At 49.7% G+C, this 17,060-nt stretch overlaps 1 protein-coding gene across 5 annotated transcripts in view; it reads right to left on the reverse strand.

Annotated features, from left to right (window-relative positions):
• The window catches only part of ADAM17 (ADAM metallopeptidase domain 17), a 211,211-nt gene that overhangs the window by 96,604 nt on the left and 97,547 nt on the right, over positions 1 to 17,060 (reverse strand). For 4 of the 5 annotated variants that reach the window (XM_077291408.1, XM_077291409.1, XM_077291407.1 and 1 more), the window contains 3 exons: positions 16,475 to 16,563; positions 12,531 to 12,587; positions 1,949 to 2,472 (listed from right to left, as the gene is read on the reverse strand). The exons of the other annotated variant lie outside the window; for it this stretch is intronic. In XM_077291408.1, the coding sequence (XP_077147523.1) occupies positions 2,134 to 2,472; positions 12,531 to 12,587; positions 16,475 to 16,563 (485 nt within the window). In that variant the 3' untranslated portion in view covers positions 1,949 to 2,133. Of the gene's footprint in view, positions 1 to 1,948; positions 2,473 to 12,530; positions 12,588 to 16,474; positions 16,564 to 17,060 lie in introns of those variants that run through there. 5 annotated transcript variants of the gene reach the window in all.

A 17,060-nucleotide genomic window follows, 5' to 3' on the forward strand; every position in this document is an offset into this window, starting at 1 on the left:
ACGATTCGGAACATGTTGTGTTCAATATGCAACGCCCTCCCTCCATGGAGGAATCCATGAGCTGCATGTAGACCAGCAATTACAATGGGACTACCTGTCATCCACTTATCACAAGTTACTAAATTAGAATTTCTTATGGTCGATGAATGATTTGGGTTGAATTCTCGTACCTAAACCTTTGGTGAATCTTATAGTCTGAATAATACTTACCGTAATTTAATCAGGTGGCAGCCGGTTCACCTGCAGGATAATCTATGTGACTCCCTTTCAACATGCTATAAACGGTCTGTTGTGTAATCCAAATATAAATCCAAGTATAAGCCATCTTTAAACAGCACAGAAAAAAATAAAGGAACTGGGGGGGGCAAGGTCTTTTGCCTCTCTGCAGGAAGTGGGTGAAAGGGTCTTTTGCCTCTCTATAGGAAGTGGGGGCGGGTCTTTTGCCTCTCTACAGGAAGTGGGGGCGGGTCTTTCCTCTCTACAGGAAGTGGGGGGCGGGTCTTTTTCCTCTCTACAGAAAGTGGGTGAAAGGGTCTTTTGCCTCTCTACAGGAAGTGGGGGCGGGTCTTTTTCCTCTCTACAGGAAGTGGGGGCGGGTCTTTTTCCTCTCTACAGGAAGTGGGTAAAAGGGTCTTTTGCCTCTACAGGAAGTGGGGGCAAGGGTTTTTTTCTTCTCTAAAGAAAGAGGGAGTGAGTCTTTTGTTTGTACAGAAAGTGGGTAAAAGGGTCTTTTTCTTCTCTACAGAAAGTGGGGGCGGGTCTTTTGCCTCTCTACAAAAATTGAGAGCAGGTCATTTGCCTCTCTACATAAAGCGGGGGCGGGTCTTTTGCCTCACTGCTAGTGATGAGCGAATATACTCGTTACTCGAGATTTCCCGAGCACGCTCGGGTGTCCTCCGAGTATTTTTTTAGTGCTTGGAGATTTAGTTTTTATTGACGCAGCTAAATGATTTACATCTGTTAGCCAGCATAAGTACATGTGGGGGTTGCCTGGTTCCTAGGGAATCCCCACACTACTTATGCTGGCTAACAGATGTAAATCATTCAGCTTCGGCAATGAAAACTAAATTTCCGAGCACTAAAAAATACTCGGAGGACACCCGAGCGTGCTCAGGAAATCTCGAGTAACGAGTATATTCGCTCATCACTACTCTCTACAGAAAGTGGCTGAAAGGGTCTTTTTCTTCTCTGCAGAAAGTTGGGGCGGGTATTTTGCCTCTCTGCAGAAAGTGAGGGAGGGGCTTTTGCCTTTACAGAAAGTGGGTGAAAGGGTCTTTTTCTTCTCTGCAGAAAGTGGGGTGGGTCTTTTGCCTCTACAAAAAAATAGGTAAAAGAGTCTTGCCTCTCTACAGGAAGTGGGTGAAAGGGTCTTTCTGCTCTACAGAAAGTGGGGGTGGGTCTTTTGCCTCTACAGAAAGTGGGTCAAAGTCTTTTTCTTCTCTATAGAAAGTGAGTGAAAGGGTCTTTTGCCTCTCTATGGCGAGTAAGGGCGGGTCTTTTTCCTCCCCACAGGAAGTCGGGGCGGGCCTTTTGCCTCTCCACAAGAAGTGGGGGTGGGTCTTTGGCTCTCTGCTCCTGCTGTACTGTCAGCTTGCATACAGATATAACAGAGGTGGCTTTCTGTTTGGAGCAAGGAAACTATGACAATGACCAGAGTAATGCACATCGGGAAGGTAAAATTTATGACAATTTATGGATAAATGAAACTGCCATGTGCATGAAAAGCAGCTGTACTTAGTTGTGGAGGATGAGCACTGCATGTCCGTGTTCTTACTCTGGTTTTGGGTGAAACAACAGGTACACTTTACATTGGGTGACTGATGCAAGGGACGGGTCTTCAGCACAGGTTGACTTTAGAGTGGCCGGATAACCTAGAACTAAATCTGAACCACAGTAAAGTTATGTCTAGGAATAAAAAGAATATTTTGCAATCATCCCAGTACAAAAGCAGTGTAAAGCAGTTTAATCATAAATAGACTTCCTTTAAGAATACGTGTTAGGGTGTACAAAACAACACTTGGCAGAAAATATTAAATATATACAACATCTGGCAACTTCAGAAAACAGTGCACAATGCAGGGACTTCTTGTCTGCAGACACGTACGGGATTGTCATGGCCGAGCACCGGGGGTATCAGCACGCCGTCTCCTTGCTGTCCACTCTTCCTTGCCTCTGGAGTTTAAATGAAGAAGCCTTCTCGCTCCTGGTGACCGGGTGGTCGGTGAGGTCCTCAAAAGACTTGGCAGGAGAGCCGCTGTTGGGGAAAGGGTCATCATCAAACTGGTCTTCGAGGTGCGAGTCTGTGCTAGGGTCTTCCTGTATAGTATCCATCCTCTGATGGTCGGCCTTAGCGGAGCTGGGGGCTACTGGCACTTGTTGCAAGGACTGAAATCTCGTGTTGGGTTGGGAGGATGGGAAAGGTTTGACAATGCGTACGGGGGCCGAGTCCATACTGCTCAACATTTCCACGTTCTGTCAGGAAAACAACCAAAATCTAACATGAAGAAAACATCATATTCCCCATATGTAACCCATGACTAAAGTGAAATCTGACCGGTGTATGACTAAGGCAACTGGCTGCAGCAGGAGCCTCCCCCTATTTGCAGGTTTTATAAATATGGAGAAAATCCTGACACTTCTGTTTAGCACTCATTTTAGGTTTACTATTCTTTTCATACAAGATTAACTCCTTAATGACCTGGCGATTTATCATTTTAACCTTTCTTATTTTCCTTTCTTTTAAGAACCAGCTTGCTTGTGTCGTCATTTTCCGTGACTTGCAACATTTTCATTTTCAGGTAGATGGAGCTGTGAGGGGGCTTGTTTTTGTTTTTTTCCCATTGTTACATGGTTTTATTGATAATTTGGTGGTTACAATATTTTTATTGCATTTTTGCTGTGGCATTTTTTTTTCTTTCCATGTTTGACCAATCAAGTGACGGTAATTAATTTTATATTTTGAAAGATCAAACTTTTATGAATGCAAATCCACTTGTTTTTTTTTTACTTTATTTTTTTAGTCCCTGAGATAATTTGATTGCTTATACTATATATACCAATATTACTGTATTACTCTAGATAGTACAAATCACGCTCTCCTATGAGACCTACACAGGAGCACTGTTATGATAGGCACAGGGGTCTTCAGCAGCCCCCCTGTTGTCATAACAACCCATCGGGGTGGGACTTACAATGGGACTACCTGTCATCCACTTATCACAAGTTACTAAATTAGAATTTCTTATGGTCGATGAATGATTTGGGTTGAATTCTCGTACCTAAACCTTTGGTGAATCTTATAGTCTGAATAATACTTACCATAATTTAATCAGGTGGCAGCCGGTTCACCTGCAGGATAATCTATGTGACTCCCTTTCAACATGCTATTCACGGTCTGTTGTGTAATCCAAGTATAAGCCATCTTTAAACAGCACAGAAAAAAATAAAGGAACTGGGGGGGGCAAGGTCTTTTGCCTCTCTGCAGGAAGTGGGTGAAAGGGTCTTTTGCCTCTCTATAGGAAGTGGGGGCGGGTCTTTTGCCTCTCTACAGGAAGTGGGGGCGGGTCTTTCCTCTCTACAGGAAGTGGGGGGCGGGTCTTTTTCCTCTCTACAGAAAGAGGAAATCCACTTGTTTTTTTTTTACTTTATTTTTTTAGTCCCTGAGATAATTTGATTGCTTATACTATATATACCAATATTACTGTATTACTCTAGATAGTACAAATCACGCTCTCCTATGAGACCTTCACAGGAGCACTGTTATGATAGGCACAGGGGTCTTCAGCAGCCCCCCTGTTGTCATAACAACCCATCGGCGACACAAGATTGTGCTGTGGGGAGCCGATGGGCAGTTAGAACGGATAACAGGTTAGCAGACACGAGTTGTTTGAGGCAAACTATAGCTGAATAACACAGCCATTATCTGACAGGAATAGAGCGGGCTCAGCTCCTGAGCTTGCTCCAGTTATCCACTCCCGATAATTATGATTCATGAAAGGCATTTGTCATTAAGTGTTTAGTGTTTGCCCCCTTCCTGATTTCCTATTCTTTTGCACGTTTGTCACACTTAAATGTTTCAGATCAACAACAAATTAAAATATGAGACTAAGACAACACACGTAATCACAAAACAGAGATTTTTGTGTACTCACCGTAAAATCCTTTTCTCCGAGCCAATCATTGGGGGACACAGGACCATGGGTGTTATGCTGCTGCCACTAGGAGGACACTAAGCAAATACACAAAAAAAGTTAACTCCTCCTCCGCAGTATACACCCTCTGCTGGCTCTATCCTGAACCAGTTTGGTGCCAAAGCAGTAGGCGCTCACAAACAGAACTGCAATATGTAAAAAACAAAAATGACTGAACCCAACGGGCTAACAGGGCAGGTGCTGAGTCCCCCAATGATTGGCTCGGAGAAAAGGATTTTACGGTGAGTACACAAAAATCCCTGTTTCTCCTTCGCCTCATTGGGGGGACACAGGACCATGGGACGTCCTAAAGCAGTCCCTGGGTGGGAAAGCATCACAACAGGTGAAACCTCACACGTTCCGCTTTGATTTTTTGGATGACCCTTGGGATCAACGTGAGTGGAGGAAAGATGTAAGGGAGGCGAAATTGGCTCCATGGGAGTCCAGAGCATCCGAGCCGAAGGCTAACAGATCGAGGGACCGGGTTACGAATGTCGGGACCTTGGCGTTTAGCTTGGAGGCCATGAGGTCCACACCTGGAGTGCCCCAATGCTGGCAAATCTGCTGAAAGATTCTGGGTGCAGAGACCACTCTCTTGAGGCTATGCCCTGGTGGCTGAGAAAATCTGCCGCCCAATTCTCCACTCCCAGAATATGAACTGCAGAAATGAGTGAATGATTTGTCTCGGGCCAATGCAGAATGTGCGTCATTTCGATCATCGCCCTTCTGCTTCGCGTGCCTCCCTGGCGAATGATGTGCTCCACAGCCGTGGCGTTGTCTGATTGGATCCGGACGGGAAGTCCGGCCAAAAGGGGATGGAAATAATGAAGAGCCAGTTTTATTGCTCGGATCTTGAGGATATTGATTGCAAGGTTGGCTTCCTGAGTAGACCAACGTCCGTGTGCCGTGTGGTGACAAAAGATCACACCCCAGCCGAGGAGGCTGGCGTCAGTGGTCACTACCAGCCAGTGTACAGGGAGAAACGACCTTCCCTGATCCAATGACGACTTTGCCGTCCACCACCTGAGAAACCGCCTGATCCTGGGTGCCAGGCGAAAGAGGTGACACAAGGAGGTTGGATTCCTGTCCCAGGCCAATATCAAAGCCTGCTGCAGGGGACGGAGGTGAAATTGGGCAAACAGCACCGCCTTGATGGATGCCACCATCTTCCCAAGAACCTGCATGGCGAACCACAGAGAGAGAGAGTGGCCAAGCGATAGCAACTGTGCTCCCCGGATTAGAGAAGAGATCTTTTTCGGAGGGAAAATAACCAACCCTCGGGAAGTGTCCAAGATCATCCCCAAAAAAGGAATTCGCTGGGATGGAACTGGGGAAGATTCATCCAAGTTCACTAGCCAACCTAGGCGAGACAGAGTATCAATGGCGACACTGACGCTCTCTGCGCGAGCCTGATAGGACGGACCTTTAATGAGAAGATCGTTCAGGTAGGGTAGAATCACCACGTCCCGGGAGTGTAGAATAGACATGACGGTTGCCATGACTTTTGTGAATACCCTGGGGGCGGTGGCGAGCCCGAAGGGCAGAGAAGTGAATTGAAAATGATCATCTTCGACCGCAAAGCGTAGAAATCTTTGAGGACTTTCGATGATTGGAATGTGAAGATATGCATCTTTGATGTTGATTGATGCAAGGTATTCCCGTCTCCAGAGAGGCGATGACGGAACGGAGGGATTCCATCCTGAAGTGGCGCACTGTGACGAATTTGTTCAACAACTTTAGGTCTAGGATGGGACCATGGTTCCGTCCTTCTTTGGGACGACAAAGAGGTTTGAGTAAAAGCCCTTGAACCTTTCTTTCGGAAGAACCAGAATGATGACTGCGCTGTTGCGGAGGGCTTGTAAGGCCTGGTAAAAGGGGGCTGCGTGCGCCTTGGACTTTGGAAGACGAGACTGGAAGAAACGCCTTGGAGGGGGGGGATGTGACTTCGATTTTGTATCCAGAAGACACGAGATCTCTGACCCATTGGTCTTGAACGACCGTCAACCAGACTTGGCGAAACCAAATTAGACGACCGCCTACCCTGTTTGTGTCTACCGGACACGGCATGAAGTCATTGAGAGGAGAATTTGCGGGAAGGGACAGTTTTGGGTCTGGATCGGGAGATCTGTTTCTCCAGGAGTTAGAAGGTCTGTAGGAAGGTTGCGAACCCCTGCCTCTGCATGGGGGCCGAGAAGAACTAGCAGAAGCGGCTGTGGATGACCAGCCTGTGGTATTGCAAAAAGGTCAGAAGCGAGCCTGGGATTGGTTCCGAAAGGGGCGATTGGGCCTACGCTGAGGGAGGAATTTGCTTTTTTTTCCGGTAGCATCTGAGATAATTGATCGCGTTTATCTCCGAACAAACGCCCGTATTGGTACAGCAGGGAAGTCAAAGATTTCTTTGAAGCTGAGTCGGCCCGCCATTCTCAGAGCCACAAAGCTCTCCTGATGGTCACGGCGTTTGCGGCCGCAAGAGCGGCACAATTAGCCGCATCTAGGGAGGCATAGACTATGTAATTCCCTGCTCGGGCAATCTGGTAGGCGAGACTGGTCACCTCGGGCGGTAGGCTATTGTCCCTACTGGTCTTCACTATGACCTCAGCCCAGGCCACCATAGCTCTAGCTACCCAAGTGGTGGCGAAAGAAGGAAAAAACGTTGCTCCGGCAGCCTCGAAGACCGACCTGGCCAGGTTGTCAATCTGACGATCAGTGGGATTTTTAATGGAAGATCTGTCAGCCAGAGATAGAAGAGTTTTTGAAGAGAGTCTCAAAATGGGTGGATCTACTGCAGGGGACTCAGTCCACTGTAGTTGCAAAAGGGTACCGAGCTTCTAGCGGCTTGAGGCCCGTGAAACGCTTATCTGGGCGACTTCTATGCCTCTTAATGTCTGTAAACTCAGGGTGGTTAGCAAAAACCCTGTGTGGACGTTTTGTTCTTTTAAAAGACACTGGGTGATCCGGATTAGTACTGGGTTCGTCGTCCAATTCCAGAGCGTGATTAACCGCCTCGATGAGAGAATCTATAGACTCCTGGAATTCAGGGGAGTCTGGGTCTGGGGCCTCATCTGACTTAAGGTACCTTCACACGAAGCGACGCTGCAGCGATAGCGACAACGTTGCCGATCGCTGCAGCGTCGCTGTTTGATCGCTGGAGAGCTGTCACACAGACCGCTCTCCAGCGACCAACGATGCCGAGGTCCCCGGGTAACCAGGGTAAACATCGGGTTGCTAAGCGCAGGGCCGCGCTTAGTAACCCGATGTTTACCCTGGTTACCAGCGTAAAAGTAAAAAAAACAAACAGTACATGCTCACCTGCGCGTCCCCCAGCGTCTGCTTCCTGACACTGACTGAGCTCCGGCCCTAACAGCACAGCGGTGACGTCACCGCTGTGCTTTCACTTTCACTTTAGGGCCAGCGCTCAGTAAGTGTCAGGAAGCAGACGCTGGGGGACGCATGTAAGTATGTGCTGTTTGTTTTTTTTACTTTTACGCTGGTAACCAGGGTAAACATCGGGTTACTAAGCGCGGCCCTGTGCTTGGTAACCCGATGTTTACCCTGGTTACCAGTGTAAAACATCGCTGGTATCGTTGCTTTTGCTTTCAAACACAACGATACACAGCGATCGGACGACCAAATAAAGTTCTGGACTTTATTCAGCGACCAGCGACATCACAGCAGGATCCTGATCGCTGCTGCGTGTCAAACGAAACGATATCGCTAGCCAGGACGCTGCAACGTTACGGATCGCTAGCGATGTCGTTTCGTGTGAAGGTACCTTTATATTCTGAGTCGGGTTCGCTGCGCTCCCCTGGTGAGGGGGAACGAGACACAGAGCTACCAGATGTAGAGACATCACAGTTTCGTGGGTCACGGGTACGTTTTCAAGAAGAATGTGTCCCTTTTGTGGCCATCCTGCCCACATTTGAGGAAGGCTCTTGTGTGGCTGAGGGGCCCGCTACTGAAGGAAGGGAGATGCCCTGGCTTGAAGAGGAGTCACAAAAGGACTCTACGGCTTAGTGAGAGAAATCATGGACTGAGTCAAGGAAGCCCATTCTGGGGGGCTGGCACCTCTGTGTTCTACAGTAGCGGGGAGCTCCTGGGAACCTGAGGCATCGTAAGCCGTACAAAATGGGTTAGGGTGCCCCTGATGCAGAGAGACATTGCATGAGGCACATGCGGCATACACCACTGTGTGAGCTTTATCAGCTTTTTTAGTAGGTTTTCATTGAGACATATTGTAAAAAAGGGAGGCTACCACAGTAAAAAACCTCCGTGAAGAGTTAAGCGGTGTGCCTGCGGTGGAAGGGTTAAGTTGTGTGTGACTGCAGTGGAGGGGTTAAGCGGCTAGCTTACCCAGGTCCTGCGTCCGTGCCCCCAGAGAAGTTGCCTGCTGCAGTGCACGGCACACAAATGGCATCCCCTGTCTTCCTGCTTCAGTGGGAAGACCGCGAGAGTAAGTTTGGAGCTTCTCGTGGGTAACGAGAAGCACCAGAAAAAGTGGGTGAAGGGAATGCCCAGGAGACCGTGGCTGCATAATGCAGCGTCCCAGAAAGGCAGGGCTATGCAGGATCTCATAGAGAGCTAAAAGAGGAGGGGGTGGAGCCGGCCAGGTGGACGTGCGGAGCTGGCTGGGCGGGGGGAATCGGGCCTACCTCGGCCAGAAGCCGGGGACTAAATTAGAGGCCGCAGTGATGGAAACGGCCGCGGCCAGCGGTAACGGCCGTGGCAGCTGGGTTGTTCGCAGCTGCGGCGGGGGAGCCGGCTATGGATCAAAGCCAGGATGGCGGCAGCTGGAGACAGCCACGGCCATGGAGACGGCCACAGTCAGAGGAGAGGACGGAGGCTGCAGGCAGGCGGGGGTGGTGGTAACGGCCGTGGCGTTGTGAAGGCCGCGGCGCAGCATTGGATATGCCGATCCCCCGGGGGCCCAGACAGCGACACTGGCCCCCGGTGAGGGAGGTAAGGAAACCTCCCACTGAAAAGGCCATGCTCACTGCGAGTCGGGAGCGCTGGGCCACAGATGGCGAATGTCAGTCGCACCGTCCATCCTCAATCCACCATCCCTTTGATAGGGAGGTGGAGAGGGCATGATATATTCCTGACACCAACCGCTTTCTCTCACTGGTGGTGCAGTGGGGCCACACACAAGGCACAAAGGAGCTTCTCCTTCACCTCACTTCACTTGGGGGGCAGGCTGGCTGAAGTCCTGGCTCCGGAAGGGGGTACATGAGGGTGACACCCCATGTTCCCGTCCGTTGTCGGTGTGGGGAGAGCGGACCTATTAAAGGAATCCGTCGCCCCGATGAGAGCCCAAGCCGTCTTTGCAGGAGGGGGTACGGGGAGGCGACACTCCGCGTTCCCGCCTGTTGATGTTTTTGGGAGATCGGGACCTTGAAAGGCCCCGTCGCCCGCTCAATCTGTGGAAAAAAAGGGACAAAAATAGTAAAAAAATAAAATCGAGGTCTGAAATCAGACTCTAGTGCCTCCTACAGACACTAAGCAAGAACTGGTTCAGGCTAGAGCCAGCAGGGGGTGTATACTGCGGAGGAGGAGTTAACTTTTTTTGTGTATTTGCTTAGTGTCCTCCTAGTGGCAGCAGCATAACACCCATGGTCCTGTGTCCCCCAATGAGGCGAAGGAGAAATGCAATTTTTTAATGAAGGTCTTTGTTATTAACTGAACAAGAAAACCACAGGCCCTGTGTGAAGAAGTGATTGCTCCCTAAACCTAATAACTGGTTGGTCCACCCTTAGCAGCAACAACTGCAATCAAGCATTTGCGATAACTGGCAAGGAGTCTTTTACAACTCTATGGAGGAATTTTGGCCACATTGGAGGGTTTCTGAGCATGAACCAACTTTTTAAGGTCATGTCACAGCATCTCAATCAGATAATGTCATGACTTTGACTAGGCCACTCCAAAGTCTTAATTTTGTTTTTCTGAAGCCATTCAGAGGTGGATTGCTGGTGTGTTTTGGGTCATTGTCCTGCTGCATAAACCAAGTCTGCTTCAGCTTAAGGTCACGAACAGATAGCTAGACATTCTCCTTCAGGATTTTTTTGGTAGACAGCATAATTCATGGTTCCATTTATCACAGCAGGTTTTCCAAGTCCTGAAGCAGCAAAACAGCCCCAGACCATGACACTACCACCACCACATTTTACAGTTGGTATGATGTTCCTTTTCTGAAATGCTGTGTTATTTCTACACCAGATGTAATGGGACTTATACCTTCAAAAAAGTTAAACTTTTGTCTCCTCAGTCCACAGAGTATTCTCCCAAACGATCTTGTAGATCATCAAGATGTTTTCTGGCAAAACTGAGATGAGCCTTTATGTTCTTATTGCTCAGCAGTGGTTTTCGTCTTGGAACTCTGCCGTTCAAGCCATTTTTGCCCAGACTCTTTGTTATGGTGGAGTCATGAACACTAACCTTAACGGAGGCAAGTGAGGCCTGCAGTTCTTTGGATGTTGTTGTGGGGTCTCTTGGATGAGTCATCGCTCTTGGGGTAATTTTGGTAGGCTGGCCGGCCACTCCTTGGAAGGTTCTTCCCTGTTGCATGTGTTCGCCATTTATGGATAATGGCTCTTATTGTGGTTTGCTGGAGTCCCAAACCTTCAGAAATGGCTTTATAACCTTTTCCAGATGATAAGAAACAAAGTAATTGCGATCTAATTGCTCCAGAATTTCTCTGGATTGTGAGATGATGTCTAGCTTTTGAGGGGCTTTTTTGGGTCTACTTACCTTTGTCAGGCAGGTCCTATTTGGGTGATTTCTTGATTGAGTACATGTGTGGCAGTAATGGGGGGGGGGGGGGTTATCACTTTTTCATTCAGGATCTTGTAGGTTTAGTTTTCTTTTTCCCTTAATTATAAAGAGCTTGATTTTAAAACTGCATTTTGTGATTACTTGTGTTATCTTTGTGTAATATGTAAATTTGTTTGGTGATCTGAAACATTTAAGTGTGAGAAACATGCAAAAGAATAGGAAATCAGGAAGGGGGAAAACACTTTGACACATCTATAAATACAGACACCACATAGATGTCACCCTGTTTTACTTTTCTATAAGTAGGAGAATCTTGGAAGCTAAAGTTGTTGTCATGAGTAACAAATATTTTATATTAAAATAAACTTTCACTTTTCACACAGCATCAATGACCCTAATTAGTATTAGATTTCTACTTCCTGTTCTTCACATCGGCATTAGCAGCAAAAGTCTGACTCTGACCTCAAATTTTTGTATGAAAGAGTTATCTGAGCTTGGTCTACCCTGGTTAAAAGTCATTGTTAAGGGAGGGGAGGAGGTGAGCTGTGACATTATCTAATGTGAATAGTGGATCCTGTATTATCAGCTGTAATAATCTTGCCTGTGTTGATAAAGAAACTGCTGAAAAGTCTTCTGTAAAGAACAGTGGCCAGTATGAAATTTGCAAGATTTCTGATTTTTTTTTTTTTTATATAGACCATGATGTAATAGGATAGGGGATGACTACCTGACACCTAGGACCCCTACCAATCTTGTAAACCAGTGATTTGAATAGCCCTGAGTGAATGGAGCAGTGACTGATCATGCGCTATGCTCCATTCATTCTTAATAGGACCGCTGGAAATTGCCGAGTGTTGGTCTTCAGCACTCCCATTAGAATGAATGACGCGGCAGTGCGCATAATCGACCACCGCTCCCATTCACTTGGGGCTCTTCAGATCTGTGGGGTTCAAGGAGTTAGACACCCTGGTATTGGGAAGTTATACTCCATCCCAATTTTAGGGCATAACTTTAAAACTTGAGAATACTCCTTTAAAAATAGGCAGAAAAACAATTCTTGGGGCCATGAACACACACTGTATTTTAGACATCGGCACAACTGCCATGTTTTCCCAGTGAAAGCTTCTTCAGGAAAATGCTAGTGACCACTTTATTGAGGTGGCTTTGCCGTCGTTCTTGTGGCACAGAATCTCTTACTCTATATTGTGTACTATAGGGAGTGGGGAAGCATGAGCAGGTCACTTCCTCTAAACACTTCAAGGTTTCCGAACCCTAAAGTGGTTAAAAGCAGTGACCCAAGACAGAACGCACACAGCCATGTTGCTTGTACATTGCTGTGCACCATGTTCATTTTAGGGGGCGCTTTTGCGGAACTTATTCAGATGGATTCCGGGCGGAATCCACCTCAAAGACGCCATGTGCACATACCAGCAAAGAGACTGTCCAACGCCACCTTCTGACACAGGGGTGAGGAGCTGAGAATCCCTGTAATGTCTATGTCCACCGTCATTTTATTGCAGCCGCACAGAAGATAAATCTAATAAAGAAGCAGCCGGTTGCAGGATGAACACTTACACTTGGCAAGAACAAGGACTTGGCGTTTTCTTCATACTGCTTGTCCAGCTTCTTATCCTAGAAAAGTGGAGAAAGCGCAGTAAAGCGTCACCATCCAGAGCAGGAGATTTTGGGTTTGTACCACCTGTAAAGGATCATGTACAGATTTTGTCCTGGTGCTAATGGGATAACTTGCTTTGCAGCCCTCTGCCATTGACCTTATATCTGCGGGTTCGGCCGATAGTGAAGCCACTGGCAACAACACTTTTCTGCGGGAATATAGTTTCCTATTCTGTATGATTGCGGGGGTGGGCTATTAGTGGAGACCTCTCTGTATGATAGCGGGGGGTGGGCTGCTAGTGGAGACCCCTCTGTATGATAGCGGGGGGTGGGCTATTAGTGGAGACCCCTCTGTATGATAGCGGGGGGTGGGCTATGAGTGGAGACCCCTCTGTATGATAGCGGGGGGTGGGTTATGAGTGGAGACCCCTCTGTATGATAGTGGGGGGTGAGCTATCAGTGGAGACCCCTCTGTATGATAGCGGGGGGTGGGATATGAGTGGAGACCCCTCTGTATGATAGCGGGGTGGGCTATTAGTGGAGACCCCTCGGTATGATAGCAGGGGTGGGATATTAGTGGAGACCCCTCTGTATGATAGCGGGGCGTGGGCTATGAGTGGAGACCCCTTTGTATGATAGTGGTGGTGGGCTATGAGTGGAGACCCCTCTGTATGATAGGGGGGGTGGGCTATGAGTGGAGACCCCTCTGTATGATACCGGGGGTGGGCTATGAGTGGAGACCCCTTTGTATGATAGTGGTGGTGGGCTATGAGTGGAGACCCCTCTGCATGATAGGGGGGGTGGGCTATGAGTGGAGACCCCTCTGTATGATAGTGGGGGGTGGGCTATGAGTGGAGACCCCTCTGTATGATAGCGGGGGTGGGCTATTAGTGGAGACCCCTCGGTATGATAGGGGGGGTGGGCTATGAGTGGAGACCCCTTTGTATGATAGGGGGGGTGGGCTATGAGTGGAGACCCCTCTGTATGATAGCGGGGGTGGGCTATGAGTGGAGACCCCTTTGTATGATAGGGGGGGTGGGCTATGAGTGGAGACCCCTCTGTATGATAGGGGGGGTGGGCTATGAGTGGAGACCCCTCTGTATGATAGTGGGGGGTGGGCTATGAGTGGAGACCCCTCTGTATGATAGCGGGAGCTGGGATATGAGTGGAGACCCCTCTGTATGATAGCGGGGCGTGGGCTATGAGTGGAGACCCCTTTGTATGATAGTGGTGGTGGGCTATGAGTGGAGACCCCTCTGTATGATAGGGGGGGTGGGCTATGAGTGGAGACCCCTCTGTATGATAGTGGGGGGTGGGCTATGAGTGGAGACCCCTCTGTATGATAGCGGGGGGTGGGATATGAGTGGAGACCCCTCTGTATGATAGCGGGGGTGGGCTATTAGTGGAGACCCCTCGGTATGATAGCGGGGGTGGGCTATTAGTGGAGACCCCTCTGTATGATAGCGGGGGGTGGGCTACGAGTGGAGACCCCTTTGTATGATAGTGGTGGTGGGCTATGAGTGGAGACCCCTCTGTATGATAGGGGGGGTGCGCTATGAGTGAAGACCCCTCTGTATGATAGGGGGGGGTGCGCTATGAGTGGAGACCCCTCTGTATGATAGCGGGAGGTGGGCTATGAGTGGAGACCCCTCTGTATGATAGCGGGGGTGGGCTATGAGTGGAGACCCCTCTGTATGATAGCGGGGGTGGGCTATGAGTGGAGACCCCTTTGTATGATAGTGGTGGTGGGCTATGAGTGGAGACCCCTCTGTATGATGGGGGGGTGGGCTATGAGTGGAGACCCCTCTGTATGATAGTGGGGGGTGGGCTATGAGTGGAGACCCCTCTGTATGATAGCGGGGGGTGGGATATGAGTGGAGACCCCTCTGTATGATAGCGGGGGTGGGCTATTAGTGGAGACCCCTCGGTATGATAGCGGGGGTGGGCTATTAGTGGAGACCCCTCTGTATGATAGCGGGGGTTGGGCTACGAGTGGAGACCCCTTTGTATGATAGTGGTGGTGGGCTATGAGTGGAGACCCCTCTGTATGATAGGGGGGGGGTGCGCTATGAGTGGAGACCCCTCTGTATGATAGCGGGAGGTGGGCTATGAGTGGAGACCCCTCTGTATGATAGCGGGGGTGGGCTATGAGTAGAGACCCCTCTGTATGATAGCGGGGGATGGGCTATGAGTGGAGACCCCTCTGTATGATAGCGGGGGTGGGCTATGGGTGGAGACCCCTCTGTATGATAGCGGAGGGTGGGCTATTAGTGGAGACCCCACTGTATGATAGCGGGGGTGGGCTATGAGTGGAGACCCCTTTGTATGATAGTGGTGGTGGGCTATGAGTGGAAACCCCTCTGCATGATGGGGGGGGGGGGGGTGGGCTATGAGTGGAGACCCCTCTGTATGATAGCGGGGGGTGGGCTATGATGGAGACCCCTCTGTATGATAGCGTGGGGTGGGCTATGAGTGGAGACCCCTCTGTATGATAGCGCGGGTGGGCTATGAGTGGAGACCCCTCTGTATGATAGCGGGGGGTGGGCTATGAGTGGAGACTCCTCTGTATGATAGTGGTGGTGGGCTATGAGTGGAGACCCCTCTGTATGATAGCGGGGGGTGGGCTATGAATGGAGACCCCTCTGTATGATAGCGGGGGGTGGGCTATGAGTGGAGACCCCTCGGTATGATGGCGGGGGTGGGCTATTAGTGGAGACCCCTCTGTATGATAGCGGGGGGTGGGCTACGAGTGGAGACCCCTTTGTATGATAGTGGTGGTGGGCTATGAGTGGAGACCCCTCTGTATGATGGGGGGGTGCGCTATGAGTGGAGACCCCTCTGTATGAAAGCGGGAGGTGGGCTATGAGTGGAGACCCCTCTGTATGATAGCGGCGGTGGGCTATGAGTGGAGACCCCTCTGTATGATAGCGGGGGATGGGCTGTGAGTGAAGACCCCTCTGTATGATAGCGGGGGGTGGGCTATGAGTGGACACCCCTCTGTACGATAGCGGAGGGTGGGCTATTAGTGGAGACCCCACTGTATGATAGCGGGGGTGGGCTATGAGTGGAGACCCCTTTGTATGATAGTGGTGGTGGGCTATGAGTGGAAACCCCTCTGTATGATGGGAGGGGGTGGGCTATGAGTGGAGACCCCTCTGTATGATAGCGCGGGTGGGCTATGAGTGGAGACCCCTCTGTATGATAGCGGGGGGTGGGCTATGAGTGGAGACTCCTCTGTATGATAGTGGTGGTGGGCTATGAGTGGAGACCCTTCTGTATGATAGCGGGGGGTGGGCTATGAGTGGAGACCCCTCGGTATGATAGCGGGGGTGGGCTATTAGTGGAGACCCCTCTGTATGATAGCGGGGGGTGGGCTACGAGTGGAGACCCCTTTGTATGATAGTGGTGGTGGGCTATGAGTGGAGACCCCTCTGTATGATAGCGGGGGTGAGCTATGAGTGGAGACCCCTCTGTATGATAGCGGGGGATGGGCTATGAGTGGAGACCCCTCTGTATGATAGCGGGGGGTGGGCTATGAGTGGAGACCCCTCTGTATGATAGCGGAGGGTGGGCTATTAGTGGAGACACCACTGTATGATAGCGGGGGTGGGCTATGAGTGGAGACCCCTTTGTATGATAGTGGTGGTGGGCTATGAGTGGAGACCCCTCTGTATGATGGGGGGGGTGGGCTATGATGGAGACCCCTCTGTATGATAGCGGGGGGTGGGCTATGATGGAGACCCCTCTGTATGATAGCGGGGGGGTGGGCTATGATGGAGACCCCTCTGTATGATAGCGGGGGGGTGGGCTATGATGGAGACCCCTCTGTATGATAGCGGGAGGTGGGCTATGATGGAGACCCCTCTGTATGAACACTAAGGATAGGGAATCGCTGATGCACTCACCACACAGTGGACAAGAATACTGAGAGGAATCCAGAAAAGCAAAGAAAAGACGATGACCGATCCCACAATGTTGTCTGCCAGGAACTTGCCTGCAGGAAAGAAAGAGACAGATAATGGAGAAAACGTTATAAAACCACCGCACTCCGGATCTCAGATAGTAAGGCCCATAAGCGTGACAGCCTGGGACCGGCGCCTCCATCTGCGCGAGGTCAATGTGGACCCTGCACACGTCCTCTCTGACCGGCTACAGCATGTGGCAGCTTCGGCTCCTGTCGCTTCTGCCTTACTTTGTACCTGAAGGGCCCCCATTCTCAGGATACAGAGGTGTGCCCTGCATCGGTCATACATTTATGTCTTCTCCCATGATAGGACATAAATGGACACACAGGCCCTTATTCCTCATTCGCATTGTTTTCTATTTGCAAATTGCCTCTTCTGAGAGGAAGAGGACTTGGGCTCTAGCGCCACCTGTTGGAAGCAGCAATCCTAAGAGTCAATATCGACCCTTTAACGCGCCTTGTCACATGACTTAGGATAAAAGCCAAACCAGATACTATATTTGCAGATACATGTTTCATAGTGTTTG

This window comes from Ranitomeya variabilis, chromosome 2 (genome assembly GCF_051348905.1).
Source record: "Ranitomeya variabilis isolate aRanVar5 chromosome 2, aRanVar5.hap1, whole genome shotgun sequence".
Classification (NCBI taxonomy): domain Eukaryota; kingdom Metazoa; phylum Chordata; class Amphibia; order Anura; family Dendrobatidae; genus Ranitomeya; species Ranitomeya variabilis.